Source organism: Gorilla gorilla, chromosome 20 (assembly GCF_029281585.2).
Source record: "Gorilla gorilla gorilla isolate KB3781 chromosome 20, NHGRI_mGorGor1-v2.1_pri, whole genome shotgun sequence".
NCBI lineage: Eukaryota > Metazoa > Chordata > Mammalia > Primates > Hominidae > Gorilla > Gorilla gorilla.
The window spans coordinates 49,030,272-49,055,111 of record NC_073244.2 but is presented as its reverse complement, the minus strand read 5'-3'; the positions used below and the strand labels follow the sequence as shown (position 1 = coordinate 49,055,111).

Here is a 24,840-nt window from a genome sequence, read left to right as displayed (position 1 = left end):
TACTGTAGACAATTATACTCAATGGTATTTGTGTATCTAAACATGTCTAAACATAGAAAGGGTACAGTAAAAATATGGTATAAAAGATAAGAAATCGTATACCGGTATACAGCACTTACCGTGAATGGAGCTTGCAAGACTGGAAGTTACTCCGGGTGAGTCAGTGACTGAGCGGTGAGTGAATGTGAACGCTAGGACAGTACTGTATACTACTGTAGACTTTATATGTACTGTATGCTTAGGCTACACTAAATTTATTTGAATTTTTTTGTCGGTAATAAATTAACCTTAGCTTACTATAACTTCTTTACTTTATAAACCTTTTAATTTTTAAAAATGTTTTGACTGTCTTGTAATAAATTAGCTTCAAACAAACACATTGTATAGCTGTACAGAAATATTTTCTTTATATCCTTATTCTATAATCTTCTACTTAAAAATTTTTTAAATTTTTTTATTTTAATTTAATTTAATTTTATTTTGAGACAGAGTCTCGCTCTCTCGCCCAGGCTGGAGTGCAGTGGCATGATCTTAACTCACTGCAACCTCCACTTCCCAGGTACTATTATTTAAATAAAAATAGTACTAGTTAACTGTGAAAATTGCAATTAATAGGGCAGATCAAGCAATTCTCTTGCCTCAGCCTCTAGACTTTTTTGTTAAAAACTAAGACACAAACACATTAGCCTAGGTACACACAGTGCCAGGATCATCAAAATGTCATTAGGCAGTATAAACTTTTCAGCTCCATAAAAGTTGGAAGAAAAAAATAATAATAAATACAATTTTATAAAAAGAAAATTTTCAGCTCTGCTATAATCTTATGGGACCACTACTGTATATGTGGTTCCTCATTGACAAAAACATCATTATGTGGCACATGATTATAACAAATGATGGATGGCGAGGTTGTGAAGAAACTGGAACCCTTGTGCATTACTGGTTGGAATATAAAAAGGTACAGCCACTGTAAAAAAAAAACACAGTTTGGTTATTTCTTCATAAGTTAATCATAGAATTACCATATAATCCAGCAATTTCACTTCTAGGTATACGCCCAAAATAACTGAATAAGGTGTTTAAACATAAACTTGTACAAGAATGTTCATAGCAGTACATTTCACAATACTCAGATAATCCTCTGATTGGCAACAACTCAAATGTCCACCAACTGATGGTATTACCCATGCAATGGAATATTATTCAGTCATAAAAAGGAATGAAGTACTGAGGCATGTTACAACATGAAGGAACTTTGAGGACATTATGTTAATACGCTATATACTGTGTAATTCTATTTATATGAAATATCCAGAATAGGTAAATCATTAGAGACTAGAGACAGTAAGCAGATTAGTGGATGCCAGGAGTTTGGGGAAGGAAGGGGTGGGAAGAATGGGAAGTGACTGCTTAATGGATACAGGGTTTCTTTTTGGGGTGATGAAAAATTTCTGGAACTAGATTGTAGTGATGGTTGCACAACACCGTAAATGTACTAAATGTCACTGAATTACACACTTTAAAGTGATTTAAATGGTAAATTTTATTATTTATGTATTTTATGACAGTAAAAAAGTCACCTATCACCAACCCTTTAGATCCCTTATTGACTCCTTAGACTCCCCACATCCCATATCCCAGAGACTACCACTCTCCCAAATTCCAAGACCTCGGATACCTGACCCACTGGGACACCCATACCAATCATAGCCTTCTCTGGACTCCTGAATCATCGAAAACCAAGTATCTGCATGCAACCATTCCTTGGACCTCTTTATCACTACATCCCAGAACTGATTCTCCTCCCCCAATTCCTAAACCCCATTCCTGCCACCCACTTCCCATTTTCAGTCAATTGCATCCAATTCCTAAGCCCCATCTCTCCGCAAGACCACACATTGCCATGGTTTCCTCAAAGGACATCTCTCCTGTGGCGGCAGGGCCGCTGCTACAACCCTCTCCACCTCGCCCCAAGGCTGCCACACACACTCAGGTGTGGCTTTCCGCTGTGTAGCTAAATGCCCAGGGCGCCCCATTATAGTGTGAGATGCTGAGTAATTAATTGCGTCTATGCAGTGAAACCAGGTAGCTGCACCCATTTAGCTGTTTCTCCCTGGGTACGACCATTTTCAAAGATGTGTCCTACAATACCCCCAGCCTATCTTTTTCTGACCCCAAGGTTTTGGTTGTTCTAGGTAGGGATACACAGTTGACAATGACCTGCTACCATCCTTTCTGTTGGAACCCCACTCTGAGGCTGTCACTTCTGCAGGAAACCACTGCCCGCATCTCCTCTCCATCAATATAGTGCTAGTCATAAGAAAAACAGTAGGCCGAGCGTGGGGGCTCGCGCCTCTAATTCCAGCACTTTGGGAGGCCGAGGCAGGTGAATTGCTTGAGGTCAGGAGTTCAAGACCAGCCTGACCAACATGGTGAAACCCCGTCTCTACTAAAAATACAAAAATTAGCCAGGCGTGGTGGCTCACGCCTGTAATCCCAGCATGTTGGGAGGCCGAGGCAGGAGAATCGCTGAAACCTGGGAGGTAGAGGTTGCAGTGAGCCGAGATCACGCCACTGCACTCCAGCCTGGGCGACAGAGTGAGACTCCGTCTCAAAAAAAAAAAAAAAGAAAAGAAAGACGGAGAAAGACAGTAGTGGTCTGCAACCTGCTCTCATTGGTGAATGGTAGGGTATATTGGGCGCCAGTATTTTGGAGAAGGTGCTGAACAGCTTCGATTCCACTGCTGGGTGGAGGAACACAGAAAGGCCATGGCAGAGGGGACTCCTTCCTTCCCATAAGCACAAATGGCACTGGCCCTCCTGTGTGCTGGTCTGGAAAGAGAGATAGCTTGGACAAAGACTTGGGAAGGGCAGAGTGAGAGGGAAGAAGCACAGCTAAGGGGAGTGTGAATCCAATGGCACTTTCAAAATTCCTGACCCATAGACAGCATGTGAGACGTTTATTGTTGTTTTAGGTCACTAAGTTTGGGGGACAATTTGTTATTCAACAAGAATACACCTTCCTTTCTGGTCTCCAACACTCCAGACACATTCCCTTAGGGTGTTTGCATTTTTGCATTTGCTGTTCCCTCTGCCTGGAATACAATTTTCTAGACAGTTGCATTATTACATCTCTCATTCCCTTTAGGTCTTAATGCAGAGATCATTTTGAGGGCTTTCTCGGTTACTGCATCTAAAATTTAACTCCCCTCCTATTTCATTTTGCTTCCTGACAATTATCAACATTTCTTTCTGTTTACTGCTTTATCCCCAGATCCTAGAACAGTGTCCAGTTCATAGTAAGCACTCAGTATATACTTGTGGATAAATGAATACTTCCGTTTAGTGGAGAACTTCCAGCAAGCACATCTAGAATCTGTGCACTCATGGTGCCCAGCAGCAAGTATGTGGCTTACTTAAACTACTGTTCCAACACAGTTGCCATCCTCACTCCTCCCTACTTTCAAATAAGTGTTTCCCTGATGAGGTGGGTAGACTCCAAGATGGCCCCCAATGATCTCTGCTGCCTGGTAGTCTGGAGAGGGAAATTACTCTCATGTATAATTCCTTCTCTTTGAGTATGGCTGGGACCTATGACTTGTTTCTAGTAGAATGCAGCAAAGGTGACAAAACGTCATTTCCATAACCCTAACCTCAACCCTAGACCAAGTCAGGGTGCCATCTTGTCAGAAAATGGAAACGTTTTCAAGGCTTCATTCAGTTTGAAATGTTTTCCCCCTTTATTTTGTTTTTCAAATTACAAAAGCAATATATGTGAACAAGACAATGCAAAGGTATTCAGAAAACTTATTACCCTTCTCCACCAAGGTAACCAATGAATGTTAACACCTTCGTGTGTATTCTTCTACACTTTTCTATGTTCATATAAACATCCACATGCATATATACACACACAGGAGTTTTTACTTTTTTAAAAAATAGAATCGTATACATTATTATGAAATTTTCCCTTTTTACAATATATACCATGAACATCCCCACAAATTAGCAAAATTCTAGCTCCCCCATCCCCAGCCAAATTTACTAACTCACACATTTGTGGTATCACCCGTGATTCAGTCATTTATGTATTTTTCTTTTTTGGTTTTCCTTTTCCCTACACCCCTGACTCCCCCATAACCTACCTGCATTACCCACCTCCTTCCAAGTCAGTGCATACTCTTCTATACTTTTCTTCATGCACATAAAATCAAATAAACATATATAGATACCGTTTATTGCTGATAAACACCTAGAGACATTTTGTTAATGACTTACAAAAATGGAGTCATATTTAACACACTTAATATCTACCTTGCATTTTTCACTCAAGAGAACATTGTGGAATTCCACTCAAGTCCACTAGCATAGTTTTAATTTGTCCACCTTAATGGCTATATTAACATTCTATGGAATGGATACACTAGTTTTTTCCTTTCTACAGTTTCCCAATTGATGAGTATTTACTTTGATTCTAGTGTTTGCTTTGGTTTTGGGGGTTTTTTTGCCATTAAGAACAATTTTTACAATAAATGTCCGTGTTCACATGTTCATATGTCTTTTATGTATTGGGGCTTTTACTTCTAAGGGAAGATTCTCCAAAGTGACATAAATATTTTAATAATATTAACAGATTTCTTTTCTTTTCTTTTGAGATGGAATCTTTTTGCTCTGTTGCCCAGGTTGGAGTGCAATGGCGCGATCTCGGCTCTCTGCAACCTCTGCCTCCTGGGTTCAAGTGATTCTCCTGCCTCAGCCTCCTGAGTAGCTGGGATCACAGGTGCCTGCCACCATGCCCAGCTAATTTTTGTATTTTTAGTAGAGATGGGGTTTCACCATGCTGGCCAGGCTGTTCTCGAACTCCCGACCTCAGACAATTTGCCTGCCTCGGCCTCCCAAAGTGCTAGGATTACAGGTGTGAGCCACCACGCCCAGCCTAAATATTACCAGATTTCTTTCCAAAACAGCAATTTGCATTGTTTTTCAAAATTTATTTCTCCACCAGCAGTGTGTAACATCTTTTGTTCTGATAGCTAAAAATGCTGTTACACAGTGTTATTTGATTTTAACTTTAAATCTGCATCCCCCAGTGACTACTGAGGATAAACATTTTTGGACAGGTCCATCGGCCACTTAGATTTGCTCTTCTCACAACTGTCAACTCATATTCTTTGCCACATTTTGCTATTGGGTTTTTTTCCTGTCCATTTCATGAATGCCTTCTCTCTGATCAGCTTTACAAATATTTCCCCACAATCTATTATCTCTTGAGTTTGCTGATGGCATCTTTTGTCACCCAAAAGATTGTATCAAAAGATTCTACGTAGTCAAATGTCTGTTTCCTTTTTTTTTTCTTTTTCTTTTTTTCTGAGATGGAGTCTTGCTCTGTTGCCCAGGCTGGAGTGCAGTGGTGCAATCTCAGCTCACTTCAACCCCTGCCTTCCAGGTTCAAGTGATTCTCCTGCCTCATCCTCCCAAGTAGCTGGGACTACAGGCATGCGCCACCACACCCAGCTAATTTTTGTATTTTTAGTGGAGATGGGGTTTCACCATGTTGACCAGACTAGTCTTGAACTCCTAACCTCAGGTGATCCTCCTGCCTCAGCCTCCCAAAGTGTTGGGATTACAGGCATGAGCCACTGCACCCAGCCTTCAACTGCTTATTTCTAAATAGCTTCTGAGTGTCCTGTGTTGGTAAAGTTAATATCTCCCAACTCCTAGATTGTACACATAGGCTCCTTTGATTTTCTTTTAAGAATTCTGTTGCTTTAAAATTTTATGTCTTAAATCCACCCAGAATTTATTTTTGTGCTGTTAATCCAAATTTTCTTCCTTTAAGATTAAAAGGTTCTTGTTCCAGAATTCTTTTTAAGTAAACTACTCTTTTCCCCTGTGGTTTCAGATTTCACCTTTTTCACATATGAAAAAGTTCATATATATCGAAGTCTATTTCTGAATTTTCTACTGTGTTCTAATGATGTATTTACCTGTTCCTTTGCCAATACAATATTAATTTCATTAGAATGGCTTCATGTTATCTTCTGGTATCTAGCATGGCATTTTAAAAATTTTTAATTATTATAGATATATAATTGTTGTATATATTTATTGGGTACATGTGATGTTTTTATACATGGTATGATTTTTTTCATATTTTTTTCTCAATGATTGTCAAAAAAATCATTGAGATTTAGTGTAATTCCAAAAGAAGTACATATAAATTATGTGTTTCTTGTCAGTATGGAGAACAGCTCTTGATTTTGGTACCCTGCCTTCTTAGAAAAGTTAACTCAAAAAATAGTCTTTTCATTTATTGGTGTACAACCATATCATCAGTAAAAATGGATAGTTTTACCTTTTCTGCTGTTTATACCAATTTATTTCTTTTTATTGCCTTCACTGGAATCTCAAAGAAAACAATGAATTCCTGATTTTAAAAAATGGCTTTGGCATAATATATGCTTTGGGGTTTGGGTTAAAAAAATCTTTTTTTAAGAAAAACCTCTTTAAGTGGTTACCATCTATTACAATGTAAATTAACACATTCTATGAAATGCCTTCTCAGTACCTGTTGAGAGTTCATATGATTCTTCTCCTTTAAACTGTTAATTTGATTGATGTATTTCCTATTACTGAACTGGTTTGGCATTCTTGGGATGACTCTTACTATGTCACTCTTTAGGTATATGGCTGAATTCTATTTGCTAGTATTTTAATTATAATTTTTGTTTCTATATTCATGAGTAAGACTGGTCTGAAGTTTTCTTTCTTTTCTTTTTTTTTTTTTTTTTGACGGAGTTTCGCTCTTGTCACCCAGGCTGGATGGCACGATCTTGGCTCACTGCAACCTCTACCTCCCGGATACAATCAATTCTCCTGCCTCATGCCTCAACCTCCCAAGTAGCTGGGACTACAGGTGTGTGCCACCACACCCGGCTAATTTTTGTATTTTTAGTAGAGATGGGGTTTCACCATCTCGAACTCCTGACCTCATGATCCACCTTCCTCGGCCTCCCAAAGTGTTGGGATTACAGCCGTGAGCCACCGCACCCAGCAGAAGTTTTCTTTTTTTCAACTATCTGTATTTGATTTTGGTGTTAAAACTTATTCTGACTTAATAAAATAAATGAGTACAGTTTATGGATTGTATTATATCCATATAATAAATAACGCTGGTATTACTCTTTCTTTAAAAGATAGAACTAAGCATGAACTCTTCTAAACCTGGAGCATTTTCCCATTATAGATCTTTAATAGCTTTTTTGAGTTTTTCAATGGTAACTATCCTACCAATTTCTACTTCTTATTGCAGTTTTCATAACTTAAGTTTATTAGAAAAGCATCCACCTCCTCTTTTTAAAAAATATGTTGATTAGAGTTGTATGAGGTATCTTTTTATCACTTAAAAAATCATATCAATATCTGTGGTTATGTCTCCTTTCTCATTCTGGATCAGGCAGTCTTACGTGGAGGGAAATCTTGAAAAATGTAGATTCCACATGGCCATTTATTTTCTTATATGGATGACATAGCAACTCAGGGAAGCAGACTTCTTTCCAAACATTGAAATAATGAAAACCTTGGGATTTAGTGTCCAGGACACTTGCAAGGAAATTTATATGAAAAAAATGAATATTCTTGAATTAATTTGCAGAGGGATAGAGAGAAAAGAAATTCTCCTTCAGTGGTCTATGCATGAAACATTTCTGAGTTATACAACCTGTATATAGAATAGTGTATCTAGAATAGTGTATCAATGCTACTAATTTGCTACAAGATATTTTAAGCAAGACTAAGAAAATATGAACAGTGTACTGTACACCAGGGTGACACTACATTTTGTCAAATAGTTTACAGTGTTTCATTTACCGAGTATCAGGTTCTTAAACTATTCCTTAGCTTGCATTTTTAATATAAATAACTACATTTTAGTAAAATTTTTGGCCAAATTATCAAAATACATTTAAAAACACTGCTTTATTATTTCTGCAGAGGACAATAACAACCTCTATAGCCATTTACATGTATTACAAAAAGGTGGAAAAATGTAGCTGGTATAATAAAGTTCTTTTAACAATAGTGGGCCATGTCATTGTTATTATTTTTTTGTATTGTTAAGACATCAAAAGACAATGATGATATTTAAAGTGGAAAAGTTTTCTGAATGGCATTCTACATGTTGTGTGACATGTGTCTGATATTCACATTTTATGTTAATTTCACATTTACAACTCCAAAATACAAATAGTGCTGATTGTATGGCTCACTGTGGAATATACCAGAGTATGCCTTTAAGTCTCTTCACAGATATTTTGTATTCTGCTGTTGTTCCATTTAATACATTTTTAAACGTTTACATGCCAGGGTGACCATGCTTATGTTTCAGAAAGTATTTTCTAGAAAAGTTTGTATCACAATTAGATCATGATTTCCATTATGATACAACACTGTAGGCTGGGCGCGTTGGCTCATGCCTGTAATCCCAACACTTTGGGAGGCCAAGGGCGGGGGGTGGGGGGGGGATCACGAGGTCAGGAGTTCGAGACCAGCCTAGCCAAAGAGACCAGCCTGACCAACATGGTGAAACCCCATCTCTACTAAAAATACAAAAATTAGCCAGGCGTGGTGGCAGGTGCCTGTAATCCCAGCTACTTGGGAGGCTGAGGCAGGAGAATTGCTTGAACCTGGGAGGCTGAGGTTACAGTGAGCCGAGATAGTGCCATTGCACTCCGGCCTGGGAAACAGAGAATACAACTCAAAATAAATAAATAAATAAAATAAAAAACACACTGTTCAAATTCATTAAAATGATAAGATTTCTCCTAAGGATAAATTCCCTACATACCGGCCAGGCGCGGTGGCTCACGCCTGTAATCCCAGCACTTTGGGAGGACAAGGCAGGCAGATCACAAGGTCAGGAGATCGAGACCATCCTGGCTAACATGGTGAAACCCCATCTCTATTAAAAATACAAAAAAAAAACTAGCCGGGCATGGTGGTGGGCACCTGTAGTCCCAGCTACTCGGGAGGCTGAGGCAGGAGAATGGCGTGAACCCGGGAGGCAGAGCTTGCAGTGAGCCGAGATCGCGCCACTGCACTCCAGCCTGGGTGACAAAGCGAGATTCCAACTCAAAAAAAAAAAAAAAATTCCCTACATACCATGAAACCAGATATTTTGCTCAAGTATTTCCCACAATTATTAAGTTTTCATTCCTGTAGGCATTCTTCCGAGCATGAATTTTCTGATGTCTGCTGAGGTTTGGCTTCTGGTAGAAAGCTTTCCCACATTCATTGCACCCATAGGGCTTCTCTCCTGTGTGAGTTCTCCAATGTTTATTGAGGCATGACTTCTGGCTGAAGGATTTTCCACATTCTCTGCAACGATAGGGTCTTTCTCCTGTGTGCATTTTTCGATGTACATTGAGGTATGACTTCTCACCAAACGATTTCCCGCATTCACTGCAGACAAAGGGTCTCTCTCCTGTGTGTGTTCTCTGATGTTCTGTGCGGTGTGACTTCTGGGTGAAGGCTTTCCCACAAAAAAAACATTCAAAGGGTCTTACCCCAGTGTGAATTCTCTGGTGTTTGATGAGGGTTGACTTATGTGAAAAGGCTTTCCCACAGTCAGTGCAGCCATAAGGCTTCTCCCCAGTGTGACTTCTCTGATGCCTAATGAATTCAGACTTGTAGCAGAAGGCTTTCCCACACTCACTACAGACGTGGGGTTTTTCTGTAGGTGGAACCCTCTTCCGTTTGTACAAGAGAGAATCACTTACTGCTGGTTTATACATAAGTGCCGGGTTCTGGGTGAAAGCTTTCTCACAGTGACTGCAACCCCGGGGCTTTTCTCCATTAGGTCGTCTACCATGATTTATACACTGAAGCAATTTCCCATAAGCGTAACACTCATCTTGCTTTTTTGCACAGTTTCTCTTAAAACCAATCAAGTCTAAATTATGGTTCAAATTCTTTCCACAAGGGTTCCAGTTACTAGGGCTCTGGATTGAAGAAAAAAGATCAGTGCTCAGAAGTGATATTTTCCCAAACTTATTATATTCACAGCTTTTTTCCTTGGGCAATGTTTTCTTGCTTATGGCTGCGCCTTGCCTCAAAAGCATGTCTTGCCGTCTTTTCCTCTGGATATTGACTCGCCAGATGTCTTCTGGAGAAAGTACAGTGAATCATCCTTATGAAACTTCATACTACTTAAGAAATGCTCTCAAAATTTAAAGAGTGCACAGCACACAAATAAAGAACATGAACCATAACCCAAAGCACAAACGCAGGGAAGAGTGTTCTATGAGTAAAGAGGATTCTGAACACTGGCACAAATGGAATTCAATATATCATAGAGTATAGAGACCAATAATTTCAAAGAAAATAGGATATTACAGAGCAGAGGTTGGCAAACTTATTCTTAAGGAGTCAGAAAGTAAAGGCTTTCTGGGCCACATGGTCTCCGTCACAATGACTCAACTCTCCCGCCATACCATGAAAATATAGACAACATGTAAACATAAGAATGTGGTTGTGTTCTAATAAAACTTTATTCACAAAGCAGGTGACCAATTGGTAGACCACAGTTTGCTGATCCCTGTTATAGAAGAAAGAAGGTTAAATGTTATACAGTACCTTGCTATCCAGCATGTGGGTCTTCAGGTGGCAATTTTGGCCTTACTTGGAGCTTGTTAGATGTGCAGAATCTAAGGCACCACCCCAGACCTACTTAATCAGACTCTGCATTTTAACAAGATGCCCCGGTGATTCCAAACACCTTGGAGCTTAACAAGCACTGGTATAGCAGTCATCCAAGGGAATATCATGTTGGGCTAGTTAGTTACAATATAAACGGTAAAGCACTCTAAGGTGAACCAGATTAAAAAATAAAATCAACAAAGCTAACTAGGACTTAAGCAAGAGTTCTTAACTTGGTAGGCAGAAAACAGGGGGCTTGTGAACTTTGATAGAAAAGAAATTACATTTTTGTTTTCACTGAGTTCCAACTACAATTGAACATTTCCTTTGAATATGAATACAAGCAACAAAACACAGTGGTATTAGTGGTTCCTGTGACTTGATACTAGTTTGTGAATATTGTTATTTTCATGTCACATTATTATGTTTATAATCATCTCTTCTTTGAGATCATGACAGTTATCAGACCTGATGCTAGGCCTCATTAATGTATAAATGAAAAAGTACATCTACTATTATATTGCACATTTTGAAAATATTTTGAAGCTGGGCACGGTGGCTCACGCCTGTAATCCCAGCACTTTGGGAGGCCAAGGCAGGTGGATCATCTGAGGTCAGGAGTTCAAGACCAGCCTGACCAACATGATGAAACCCAGTCTCTACTAAAAATAGAAAATAAGCTGGGCGTGGTGGCACACACCTGTAGTCCCAGCTACTCGGGAGGCTGAGGCAGGAGAATCGCTTGAACCCAGGAGGAGGAGGCTGCAGTGGGCTGAGATCATGCCATTGCACTCCGGCCTGGGCAACAGAGTGAAACTCCATCTTAAAAAATAATAATAATTTTTTTGATAACTATTTTCTAGCTTCTTATTTTGATAATTACTGTACTTTAGTCATTTATTTTATAATCTTATGAACGTTATTGTATTTTTATACATAGAAGTGAGGTCTATAGCCTTCAAAAGAATGCCTAAGAAGTCCATGGCACAAAAATAATTAATAACCCCTCACTTAAAGACATTCAGTCATGAGATAATCTGGGTCTGATTTTAGGAGATATCAGTGGAAAATTAAAAGTGGGGCTGGGTGCAGTGGCTCACGCCAGTAATCCCAGCACTTTGGGAAGCTAAGGCGGGTGGATCACGAGGTCAGGAGATCAAGACCAGCCTGGCCAAGATGGTGAAACCCCATCTCTACTAAAAATACAAAAATTAGCCGGGGGTGGTGGCACGTGCCTGTAATCCCAGCTACTCCGGAGGCTGAGGCAGAGAATTGCTTAAACCCAGGAGGCAGAGGTTGCAGTGAGCTGAGATGGCACCACTGCATTCCAGCCTGGGTGACAGAACAAGACTTCATCTGAACAACAGCGACAAAAAAAAAGTGGAGAAGGACTGGGCATGGTGGCTCATGCCAGTAAATCCAGCACTTTGGGAAGCCAAAGCAGGTGGACTGCTTGAGCCCAGGAGTTTGAGACCAGCCTGAGCGGCACTGCAAAACCCCTTCTCTACAAAAAAAATGAAAATTAGCCAGGTGTGGTAGCGTGTGAATATAATCCCAGTTACTCGGGAGGTTAAGAGGTGGGAGGATCGCTTGAGCCCAGGAGGTCAAGGCTGCAGTGAGCCATGATCATGCCACTGCACTCCAGCCTGGGTGACAGAGTGAGACACTGTCTCAAAAAGAAAAAAAAAAAAGCAGAGAGGAAGATTTAAAGCCATTTCTCAGAAGAAAAAAAATCAACAAAACCACACATATGAATGGAACAGTTAGAGTGAGTGGTAAAGGCGGAAGATTCAAAATGACCACACGGTAGCAAAGCCCTGGAATAATAAGCAAGATGAAGTGGTGTGTGTGTGTGCATGTGTGTGTGTGTGTGAGTGTGAGTGTGTGTGTGGCAGGGGTAGCAAGGACAAATGAAGATGATTTTAGTTTTTGACACACAAAGAACAGGGTAAGTGCACACCTGTAGTGTAATCCACAGACTGGTTAAATGCAGGGGTGGGCAGTGCAAGGGGGAAAAAAGGGCCCAACATGGCAAAGGGGCTGGTTGTGAGAATCATGTACTCTCAGAATGGGTGAGTTCTTTGAGAGGATTACACCACTGGAAAGAGAACCAAGTTATGGAAAACAGAAAATGCAATTGTTCCTTGGAAGGAAAATGCTGGGTTTGAGCCAGGGAAATAGATAGTAACAGAGTAGTTGGAAAAACGGAGGCTGACTAGATACATTCTTGTGGAATTTGCAGTTATGAAATTTTCAGAAGAGAAGAAAAGAAGAGGAGGGCAACTGATAACCGGGATACCACAGTCTCAGGACAGCTGAAGAGCACAGTTTAATGGAGGAACACACTCCAGAGAGCGCCAGAAGCAGAAGTTCAGAGGCATCCCTAAGAGTGGGCCATCCATCAACCCTCAGGGTACAATGGATATTGCTGGAATGTCTTACAGAGCTGAAGGGAGAGGGGCAGTGAGTCTGAGGGTTAATCAGCAGTGGTTAAGATGGGCCCAGCTCAGCCATTTCCTTCACACCTCCCCACCCCAACATGGAATTCACCGCTTCCTCTTCTCTGATCCCACAGTCATCTGTCTATGGGAGTGATTTAAATTTGAGTGCAGAAATTAGGGAAAGCAGGTAGCTCTGAAGCATTTTATCTGGAAAGTGTCACAACAGAGAATAGGAAGCAGGAACAGGAGAATCATAGAAGCTTTTATTTGTAAGAATACCCGCATGGGAAAGATTCTGGAGAAAGAGAGACGGACCAAGCACATAAGGGCAGAGGTGCAATCAAGTAGAGCCGAGAAAAACACTCAGATATGGGCGGTGGGGTTGCATGGAGGTTGAAGAGTCATTAACGTAGCTGAAGCTCTCAGAGGACTGTCAAGGCTTTTAAAAGAAGAATGCTGAACAAAATTCCAAAGGTGCCAGCCTCCTTCAGTACCCCTTTTGCTAGATTTATCACACTTACCCCAACAGTGGCAGCCCGGGCATGCTGCCTCACCAATCCATGGTGCTTCTTCCTGCTCCAGCCTGAGGATCACATCTGGTTTGGTGCCTTCATAACCTGTGCCGGGGAAATTGATGCAGGTCTTGGGCTGAGCTCCTTGGTCTTCAGGGCCTCTCAGGCAGCTTTAAAGGCTGCACAATAGATGTTATACTTGGGAGGGGACTAAACACACACCTTGTCCAGAGCCAAATGGGATTAGTAATCCAGGACCACGGAAACTCAAGCCACACCCACTGAGGCAGCAGCACAAGGTAAGAATGCATTCTGTGCTGCCAGAACGCTGAGGTTCAAATCCTGACTCTGCTATCTACTAGCTGGGTGACTCTGGGCAAGTTACTTCACCTCTCTGGACCTCAATTTCCAAATGTGTAAAACAGTGGTACTAATAGTAACTACCTCATAAGGCTTTTATGAGGATGAAATGAGTTAATATTTTTAAAGTGGCTAAAACAATTTCTGGCACATAGAAAGTGCTAGATAATTATTAAATAAATATTTCAGAAGTTCCAGAGTACTTCCGTTGCTTTTTTTTTTTTTTTTTTTTGAGACAGTTTCGCTCTTGTTGCCCAGGCTAGAGTGCAATGGTGCAAAATCGGCTCACTGCAACCTCTGCCTCCCGGGTTCAAGCAATTCTCCTGCCTTAGCCTCCTGAGTACCTGGGATTCAGGTGCCCGCCACCACACCTGGATAATATTTATATTTTTAGTAGAGATGGGGTTTCAGGATTTCACCATGCTGGCCAGGCAGGTTTCAAACTCCTGACCTCAGGTGATCCACCTGCCTTGGCCTCTCAAAGTACTCCAGTTGCTTTTAGCAACTGAGAAAGGAAAGGTGGTCATTCGAACATAATCTGCATTGTATGGTGAGGGTGTTCTTACCCACTGAGACGAGGTTGCTATAGGTTTCCAGCATCACATCCCGGTACAGGGCCCTCTGAGCAGGACTCAGCCGGTGCCACTCCTCTTGGGTGAAGCCCACAACCACATCTTTGAATGACACAGGTATCTGTTGAAACAAAAATGACATTGAGTCATGTAGAAAAAAATGTTTGTCAGGGCCAGGCATGGTGGCTCATGCCTGTAATCCCAACACTTTGGGAGGCCAAGGCGGGAGGATCAGGAGTTCAAGATCAGCCTGGCAAACATGGTGAAACCCCGTCTATACTAAAAATACAAAAATTCGCCAGGCATGGTGGTGCACACTTGTAATCCCAGCTACTTGGGAGGCTGAGGTGGGAGAATCACTTGAATCTAAGAGACGGAGGTTGCAGTGAGCCGAGATCGCACCACTACACTCCAGCCTGGGCTAAAGCAGGAGTCCATCTCAAAAAAAAAAAAAAAAAAATTGTGCAAGAGATGGTGCTGATTTTTATAATGTTTATAAGTTAGAGCTTATTATCTATCTGGAAGGCCTTCTATATTCTTGGTTTTGTGTTATATATGGTGGGGAAAACGAAAATCACATTGGAAGCTATCTACCATTGCCATCCATACTTTGAGTCAACAAACATTGAAGACCCACTGTGTGTTGCTGGGGTCACAGTCATAGATGGGTCCTGACCTCAAGGAGCTCACTGTCTGGCACAGAGAGAGCAACATGTAAAGCCATCAGGGTAAAAATGTCACAAGAGCTGTGATGGCAGGACATCTAGGCTATGGCATACAGAGAAGCGAATGGTCTGTTAAATTTTTCAGGGTCTGGTTAGGCTTCAGAGCCCAGGGATATGGAAAGCTGAGTCTCCTCCGCAGGAAGATGGAAAACTGCATTCTATGCAGGGGAGCAGTGGGAACAAAGGCCGGGAGGCAAAACGGTGATTTTAGGGGTGGCAAGTTACTTAGTAACAAGAGAAAAGTATGCAGAGGTCGGCCAGCAATGAAATGATGGACTTTAGGGCCGGGCGCGGTGGCTCACCCCTGTAATCCCAGCACTTTGGGAGGCCGAGGTGGGTGGATCACATGAGGTCAGGTATTCGAGACCAGCCTGGCCAACATGGTGAAACCCCGTCTCTACTAAAAATAGAAAAATTAGCTGGGCATGGTGGCGGGCGCCTGTAGTCCCAGCTACTCAGGTGGCTGAGGCAGGAGAATCTCTAGAACCCAGGAGGCAGAGGTTGCAGTGAGCTGAGATTGTGCCACTGCACTCCAGCCTGGAGGACAGGGTGAGACTCTGACTCAAACAAAAAAAAAAAAAAAAAAAAGAAATGATGGACTTTAGGACAATGGAAACTCCATCCAAGAAGAAGTGTATGCAGAAAGTATATTCTAGAAGGCATGAGGTGAGCTTCTTGCATTCTATGTGAAGTGGTATAATGATAACTCTAAATAAACTGTGAAAAGTAAGATATATATTGTATCCCTGAAGTAACCACTAAAATCATAATGTGAGGTGTGCCTGATCTAAATAAACAGAATTCTGAAAAATGTTCCATTCATCCACACTAGCACAACAAAAGAGAGGAAAGAGGAAATAGAGGAACAAAAGAGTAGATGGGATAAACAGAAAACAGACACTAAAATGACAGATACAAATCCAACCATACCAATAATGTAATTTAATAAACATTATATGTAATGTAATTTAATATAAATTGTGGGGAAAAGAAAGAGAGATCAGATTGTTACTGTGTCTGCGTAGAAAGAAGTAGACATAGGAGACTCCATTTTATTCTGTACTAAGAAAAATTCTTCTGCCTTGAGATGCTGTTAATCTATAACCCCACCCCCAACCCCGTGCTCTCTGAAACATGTGCTGGGTCAACTCAGGGTTAAATGGATTAAGGGCTGTGCAGGATGTGCTTTGTTAAACAGATGCTTGAAGGCAGCACGCTCCTTAAGAGTCATCACCACTCCCTAATCTCAAGTACCCAGGGACACAACACACTACAGAAGGCCGCAGGGACCTCTGCCTAAGAAAGCCAGGTATTGTCCAAGGTTTCTCCCCATGTGATAGTCTGAAATACGACCTCGTGGGAAGGGAAAGACCTGACCGTCCCCCAGCCCGACACCCATAAAGGGTCTGTGCTGAGGAGGATTAGTATAAGAGGAAGGAACGCCTCTTTGCAGTTGAGACAAGAGGAAGGCATCTGTCTCCTGCCGGTCCCTGGGCAATGGAATGTCTCGGTATAAAACCCGATTGTATATTCCATCTACTGAGATAGGGGGAAACCGCCTTAGGGCTGGAGGTGGGACATGCCGGGAACAATACTGCTCTGTAAGGCATTGAGATGTTTATGTGTATGCATATCTAAAGCACAGCACTTAATTCTTTACCTTGTCTGTGATGCAGAGACCTTTGTTCACGTGTTTATCTGCTGACCTTCTCTCCACTATTATCCTATGACCCTGCCACATCCCCCTCACCAAGAAACACCCAAGAATGATCAATAAATACTAAGGGAACTCAGAGGCTGGCAGGATCCTCCGTATGCTGAACACTGGTACCCTGGGCCCCCTTATTTCTTTCTCTATACTTTGTGTCTTTTTCTTTTCCAAGTCTCTCGTTCCACCTAACGAGAAACACCCACAGGTGTGGAGGGGCAACCCACCCCTTCATAAACTGAACACCCCAGGCCAGGCATGGTGGCTCACCACTGTAATCCCAGCACTTCAGGAGGCTGAGGCAGGCAGATCACTTAAGGTCAGGAGTTCGAGACCAGCCTGGCTAACATGGCAAACTCCTACCTCTACTAAAAATACAAAAATTAGCCAGGTGTGGTTGTGCGTGCCTGTAATCCCAGCTACTCAGGAGGCTGAGGCAGGAGAATCGCTTGAAGCTGGGAGGCAGAGGTTTCAGTGAGCCCAGATAGTGCCACTGTACTCTACCCTGGGTGATAGAATGAGACTCTGTCTCAGACTAAATATTCCAAAAAGGCAGAGATCATTAGACTGAATTAAAAAAAAAATGCTGCCTACAAGAGATGCACTTTCAATGTAAACTCACAGGCAGTTTTAAAGTCAATGGATGGAAAGAGAAATGTGGTGGGTGACCTGGAGGGACGTGAGAGGAAAGACCCTATAGTAACCTGGGTGAAAGGTGATGTTCACAAGCAGGACAGTAACCGTTAGAGAAAGATGGAACGCTGTAAAGAAGAGCAGACCCCATTCTGCATGGTGTGATAATTTCACATTGCATGATGCCTGTACCAAAACATATGCCCATAAATACACACACCTACTAGTACCCACAAACATTTTTTAAAAATTAAAACAACAAAACAAAAGAAGAGCAGAACCTGCACCTTAACTGGTTGTGGGAGGGAAAGAGGGTAGGGGCAGGATAACACCCAGGTATCTTGAAGGCAACCGGGTGATGATGGCGCCACACCTGGAGATGAGGAAACCACGAGGAACAAAGAGGAGGCTGTTGTGCTGGACCTGCCTGGGGACCACGTGGACATGTGGGTTTTGTGTCAGAAGCAAGATCAGGAATGGAGCTAAAATGCTGAGCATCAGCAGAAAAGTGAGATTCCTCTGCAAGACGAGGTGAGCAGGGTGCCCAGGCCAGAGCTCCAAGGGACACTAATATTTAAGAAGCCAGCAGAAGATGAGTTCAGCAGGAGATCCAAAGGAGGAATAGTCTGAAAAGAAGAAGTCTTGACCGCCTGGCAGGCCTCGGGTTATGGGCACAGAGAACAAAAGTTCTCTAAAGAGCTGATAGCCCTGGAGATGCCAGCATAAGTTGTGAAGGAGCAGGACAGTCACTGAGGGAGACCCATGGGTACCAGCCTAGGAAGGTCTTGGTGATCCTGTCTTTAAGTGACTGTGTGGTAAAGAATTTGACCTTGCCAAAAGAGAGGTGTGGCCTTTGCCCTCAGCTCCTGGGAAGTAATCTCTATACTCTTGGAATGTCCTAAGAGTGTCCTTGTTTACCTAGTGGTCTTGGGCCACACTAGATAGTCTAATGATGTGGTTTATAATGAGGGCTTTGGGTCACAGGCATCAGCTCAACCTCTTGGAAAGGCTGGAAACTGAGGTCAGTGGTGGGAACAGTCAAGCCTTTCTACATGATCAACCACCAATAAAAAGTGGACACCAGGGCTTAGGTGCACTTTCCTGGTTGGCAAGGCTCCGTCTGTATTGGCACACATTACTGCTGGGAGGATTTAGCACTGTTTGGGACTTCCATAGGAGAGGACAGAAGTTCTATGTGTGGAACTCTCCTAAACTCTGCTTCATGAGCCTCTTCTCTTTGTTGATTTTACTTTCTTTCTTTTTCTTTTTCTTTCTTTCTTTCTTTCTTTCTTTCTTTTCTTTCTTTCTTTCCTTCTTTCTTTCTTTCTTTATTTATTTATTTTGAGATGGAGTCTTGCTGTGTTGTCCAGGCTGGAGTGCAGTGGCGCAGTCTCGGCTCACTGCAACCTCCGTCTCCTGGGCTCAAGTGATTCTCCTGCCTCAGCCTCCTGAGTAGCTAGGACTGCAGGCACACACCACCACGCCCAGCTAATTTTTGTATTTTTTTTTTCAGTAGAGACAGGGTTTCACCATGTTGTCCAGGCTGGTCTCAAACTCCTGACCTCAAGCGATCCGCCTGCCTTGGCCTCTCAAAGTGCTGGGATTACAGGCGTGAGCCACTGCACAGGGCCTTGGTTGATTTTAATCTGTATGCTTTTGCTGTAATTGTAACAATGAGTATAACAGCGTTCAGTGAGTTCTATGAGTCCTTCTAGTAAATTAGAAAACCCAAAAGTGTTTTGAGGGAGACCCTCAAACTTGCAGTTGGTGTAGAAGTGAGGGTCTTGTGGACTGCTCCCTAACTATATGTGACCACATAACATGAGATGCAAAGCAGTGGATTGGGGCTGGACTGCCTGAGTTCAAATATCAGCTCAGCCTACCCTGGGAAAACTATTTAGCCTCTCTGTGCCATAGTTTCCTCATCTGTTTAATGGAAATAATAATAGTATGTGTGTCTTAATTACTGTGAGGTTTAAATTAGTTAAAAGGTGTAAAGCCTTTGAACGGTGCCTGGTACATAATACCATTATATAAATTTGCCTATTTTATTTAAGAAGAAAAATAATATAAATCAATATTTTGAAATCTGTAAGAAAGGGAAAACAATTCTGGCCAGGAGCGGTGGCTTAATGCCTGTAATCTCAGCACTTTGGGAGGCTGAGGAGGGTGGATCACCTGAGGTCAGGAGTTCAAGACCAGCCTGGCCGATATGGTGAAACCCCATCTCTACTAAAAATACAAAAATTAGCCAGGGTGGTAGCACACAGGCGGGTGGACCACCTGAGGTCAGGAGTTCAAGACCACCCTGGCCAACAGAGCAAAACCCCATCTCTACCAAAAAGACAAAAACTTAGCCGGGCGTGATGGTGTCTGCCTATAATTCCAGCTACTCAGGAGGCTGAGGCAGGAGAATTGCTTGAACCTGGGAGGCGGAGGTTGCAGTGAGCCGAGATTGTGCCACTGCACTCCAGCCTGGGCGACAGAGCGAGACAACATCTCAAAAAAAAAGAAAAAGAAAAAGAAAAAAAGAAAGGAAAACAATTCTAAAGGACAAAAAATGGGGACTCAGTGCCTGTGCAGTGGGCTTTAGTAGGGTAGGTAGCTCTATTGCAGTGCTGGGGCCACTGGCCTACCACCTCCAGGAGTGGCCGAAGGAAAGAAGCACCAAAGTGGCTCTGAGAGCAGCCCAGGCCCACGCCCCATTCTCAGGAGGCTGCAGACCTCCATGAGGAATGCTGGGCTTCCAGCAGCACCTGAGCAGTAGTAGCCCAGGCAAATGGGCCTAAAGGCAGGACCAAAAGCAGGGCAGGGGCCATGGAGGCTGGCACATGACACACTAAGACTCACATAGAGGGCACAGCGCAGAGGGGGTGCCAAGCAAACACCCTCCCTGATGCCAGAACAACACACCAGGGTAGTAAGAGAGCAGCAGTCAGGGCTGATCACAGGGCACAGTGACAGGCTCTGGGTCAATATTTCCCAGGAAAAGATACAATTCTGCACCCAGGAAGCCATGCCATTTCCACAGAACACAGGAATGAAGAGGCAGCAATCACTGAAGTTGTGGCCAGGTGTGGTAGCTCATGCCTGTAATCCCAGCACTTTGGGAGGCCGAGGCAGGAGGACCACTTGAGCCCAGAAGCTCAAGACCAGCCTGGGTAATATAGTAAGATCCCATCTTTACAAAAAATAAAAAAATTAGCTGGGCATAGTGGCATGCGCCTATAGTCCCAGCTACTCGGGAGGCTGAAATGGGAGGATCGCTTGAGCCCAGGAGTTCAAGGCTCCAGTGAGTAAGACCCTGTTTCAAAAAAATAAAAAGAATCACTGAACTTTTAAAAATTAGCACGGCATGGTGACTGGGTAGAAGGAGGGGGAAAAGTAGGGAGGAAGTCAAGGGTAAATCTCAGGGTCCCGGCCTGCCCGATGGGATGGCACCATCTCCTGTGATGGGAAACTGAGAAGGGATGGAGGAGGAGGCAGGAATGAGAAACTCAGGGAAAGGAGGAGTCTTCTCAGGACACAGGGCCCTTGGGGGCTGGGAACACCTCACACTGAGACATTCCCAGGAATAAGATGTGTAACTGTTTGCTACCAAACTAGAACACACATATAAGAAGAATGACAGTCATTTAAATGCTGGGCAGTACATCTGTTCCTCAGTCCAGATCAAGGCTACAGCTGCCTTGGATCAAATTCAGGGCTTCTGTACACTTGAAGCAGCCCTCTGACCCCTTAAACAGAAATCATTCATATTGGCCAGGCACGGTGGCTCACGCCTGTAATCCCAGCACTTTGGGAGGCCGAGGCGGGTGGATCACGAGGTCAGGAGATCGAGACCATCGAAACCCTGTCTCTACTAAAAATACAAAAGTTAGCTGGGTTTGATGGTGGGCACCTGTAGTCCCAGCTACTTAGGAGGCTAAGGCAGGAGAATCGCTTGAACCAGGGAGTCAGAGCTTGCAGTGAGCCGAGATCGTGCCACTGCACTCCAGCCTGAGTGACAGAGCGAGACTCCATCTCAAAAAAAAAAAAAAAAAAGGCCAGGCACAGTGGCTCACGCCTGTAATCCCAGCACTCTGGGAAGCCGAGGCGGGAGGATCACGAGGTCAGGGGATCGAGACCATCCTGGCTAACACGGTGAAACCCCGTCTCTACTAAAAATACAAAAAATTAGCCAGGCATGGTGGCAGGTGCCTGTAGTCCCAGCTACTCGGGAGGCTGAGGCAGGAGAATGGCGTGAACCCGGAAGGAGGAGTTGGCAGTGAGCCAAGATTGCACCACTGCACTCCAGCCTGGGCGACAGAGCGAGACTCCAACTCAAAAAAAAAAAAGAGAAAACAAAAAGAAATCATTTGTATTTTCACTTTCTTCTCACTAACATGCAGCATTTCCTTCCATTATATATGTGGATCACAAGCAACAGAAGAGTTAGGACTTCCTACAGCTTTGACACAGATAGAAAACATTGTCATATCATTGGGGAGCTAGCACTTGGCAGTTTTGGTCACCTGAAAAACTGGGAGTTCTGCCTTGGGTCTAACACTCTATTCCAAGGGGAAACAATATAAAAAACCTATTTCGGCATTTATTAGTTATTAAGAACTTTGTCTACTATCACTATCAATGTTTTTCATACTTTTATGTGCGTAAAGATCATCCAAAGCCTTTTAAACACACATTCCCAGGCTACACCTACAAATCACCCCATGAAGCAGGCCAGGGGCGGGGCCTGCCGTTCCATATTTCCGACAGGCTCCCAGGAGACGCCCAGGTCCCGGGACCACACTGTGAGAGGCTGTGCTTTTCTACTTCAGTCCTAAGAAGGCATCTTGGAAAACACCTTCAAAAACTGCCTTGAAATGCTAATTTTCCACTGGAGATAACAATAGGCTTCTTCCTTATAAACAGTAGAAATCTTGGGCTAACTGTATTTGCCTTTTTGTTGGGCTACCAGGAAGATCAGTTACTGACTCTTGGACTCTCCACTTTGTACATTGGTAATCCAACAGAGAATGTTCCTTGCATCACTACTTGTAATATGAAGTCTGAAAATCACCCAAATGTCCATCAAATGAGGGACTGGTCAAATCAGTCATATTCCCTTGCATACGATGAAGCATTACATATCTGGTTTAAAAAAATGGTATGGTTTTAAGTAAGACCCCATCTTTACAAAAAATAAAGATAACATGTTGGTTACAGCAGTATGTGTTAAGTATCTTGCCTCTGTATCTACATATAGAAAGGAGGCTCTTGCAGGCTTAAAACCCTTTATTATTATTATTATTATTATTATTATTATTTTGAGATGGAGTTTTGCTCTTGTTGCCCAGGCTGGAGTGCAATGGTGCAATCTTGGCTCACTGCAACCTCCACCTCCCAGGTTCAAGCAATTCTCCTGCCTCAGCCTCCCGAGTAGCTGGGATTACAGGCACCCACCACCATGCCCAACTAATTTTTGTATTTTTAATAGAGGCAGGCTTTCACCATGTTGGCCAGGCTGGTCTCAAACTCCTGACCTCAGGTTATCCAACTGCCTTGGCCTCCCAAAGTGCTGGGATTACAGGCATGAACTACCCCTAGCGGCCGGCTTAAAACCTTTCTGAGAATTATCCTTGGCCAAAGGGTACTGCACCATCCAAGGATATCTACCCTCCTTGGGGCAGCCTACAATCAATGATTAGTTGATTTCAGAATATAAAAACCTCCTTGCCTCCATTCACAACAATGCTGAAGGCCATCCCAGCTCCAGAGGATAAGATCCACTAAGGCCTCTGTTCAACAATTCCCTCAGCCCAATCCAGCTTCCCTCACTGTCTTACAGGTGTTCTAAGAGCCTGCCTAACAAACCTCCTGTGAGAAAAATCTCCATCTATGAGTCAGCTTCCCTGAGAACCCAGCCTGTATGTACAAACTGTGCATACTTACAATGCACACCTTTTTTTTTCTCTAGGACAGTTTCCCCAGGAAGGAAAACTGGGCTACTTAATGTGATACTCACCTGGTATTCGATCATTTTCTGCTATTCTTGGAAAAGATCTGACACCTGTAGACATGTGGGGGGAAGAAGATGGAGAAAGAGAGAACAGAGAACAGAGTGTAAAGAGCTAGGCCTGTCTTGGAAATTGCAAATTCCCTTTGTAAATATTGTACAAAAATCCATGCTTTTAGCTGGGTGTGGTGGCTTACACCTTATTTGAGGCCAGGAGTTAGGGACCAGCCTGGGCAATATGGCAAAGCCCTGTCTCTACAAAAAAAGATAAAAAATTAGCCAGGTATGGTGTTGCACACCTATAGTCCCAGCTACCCAGGAGGCTGAGGTGGGGGGATCACTTGAGCCTAGGAGGTCAAAGCTGCAGTGAGCCATGATCCCACTACTGCAATCTGGCCTAGGTGACAGAGTAAGACCCTGTCTCAAAAATTAAATAAATAAATAAACAGACAAATAAATACCCTTTATCTCTTGTTTCAAATACTTTCAAATATTATATAGGTCATAAAGCATAGACCATAAAGCATGGTTGCCATAGCATCTAAATGCCCCACACCCCAAGACATTTAATGATTATAAAAGGAAAAGAAGTAACTTTGCCTTGGAAAAACTTGGCAGTATCGCTTAGTCAAGTGATCAGTTAACATGACCAGTAATGAGATATAAGACATCATGTGCCTCCTGATATAATGCACTGTGAAGGGTACAACATCCCTTCTGTGGTGTTCACACCCCAAATGCATACCTGAACCTAATCAATGAGGAGACATCAGACAAAACCATGCTGAGTTACAATATACAAAATAACCTACCTATACTCTTCAAAAATGTCGACTTCATGGAAGATGAACACTGAGAAACTGCTCCTGATTAAAGGAGACTAAAGGGATATGTCACCTAAAGGCAGCATATGATCCTGGATTAGATCCTGGAATGGAAAAAGAAAAGAAAAGCTGCTATAGGCCCGGGCACAGTGGCTCACCCCTGTAATCCCAGCACTTTGGGAGGCCGAGGTGGGTAGATCGCCTGAGGTCAGGAGTTCGAGACCAGCCTGGCCAACATGGTGAAACCCCATCTCTACTAAAAATACAAAAATTAGCCGGGTGTGGTGGCAGGCACCTGTAATCCCAGCTACTCAGGAGGCTGAGGCAGGAGAATCATTTGAACCAGGGAGGCAGAGGTTGCAGTGAGCCAAG

The 24,840-nt window shown here is 42.9% G+C and overlaps 1 protein-coding gene across 33 annotated transcripts in view; it reads right to left on the bottom strand.

Moving 5' to 3' along the window:
• The window catches only part of ZNF793 (zinc finger protein 793), a 79,430-nt gene that overhangs the window by 38,369 nt on the left and 16,221 nt on the right, over nucleotides 1-24,840 (bottom strand). For 26 of the 33 annotated variants that reach the window (XR_010132126.1, XR_010132134.1, XR_010132123.1 and 23 more), the window contains exons 1-3: nucleotides 14,575-14,608; nucleotides 13,658-13,753; nucleotides 120-967 (exon numbers count right to left, since the gene is read on the bottom strand). Coding sequence is in view for 7 of the 33 variants with exons in the window: in XM_055369231.2 (XP_055225206.1) it covers nucleotides 9,180-10,162; nucleotides 13,658-13,753; nucleotides 14,575-14,701; nucleotides 23,654-23,668 (1,221 nt within the window). In the remaining 26 variants the exon portion in view is untranslated. Of the gene's footprint in view, nucleotides 1-119; nucleotides 968-6,759; nucleotides 10,163-13,657; nucleotides 13,754-14,574; nucleotides 14,702-23,653; nucleotides 23,699-24,456; nucleotides 24,573-24,840 lie in introns of those variants that run through there. The other 7 variants (XM_055369231.2, XM_019015879.4, XM_055369235.2 and 4 more) reach the window with 3 other exon arrangements.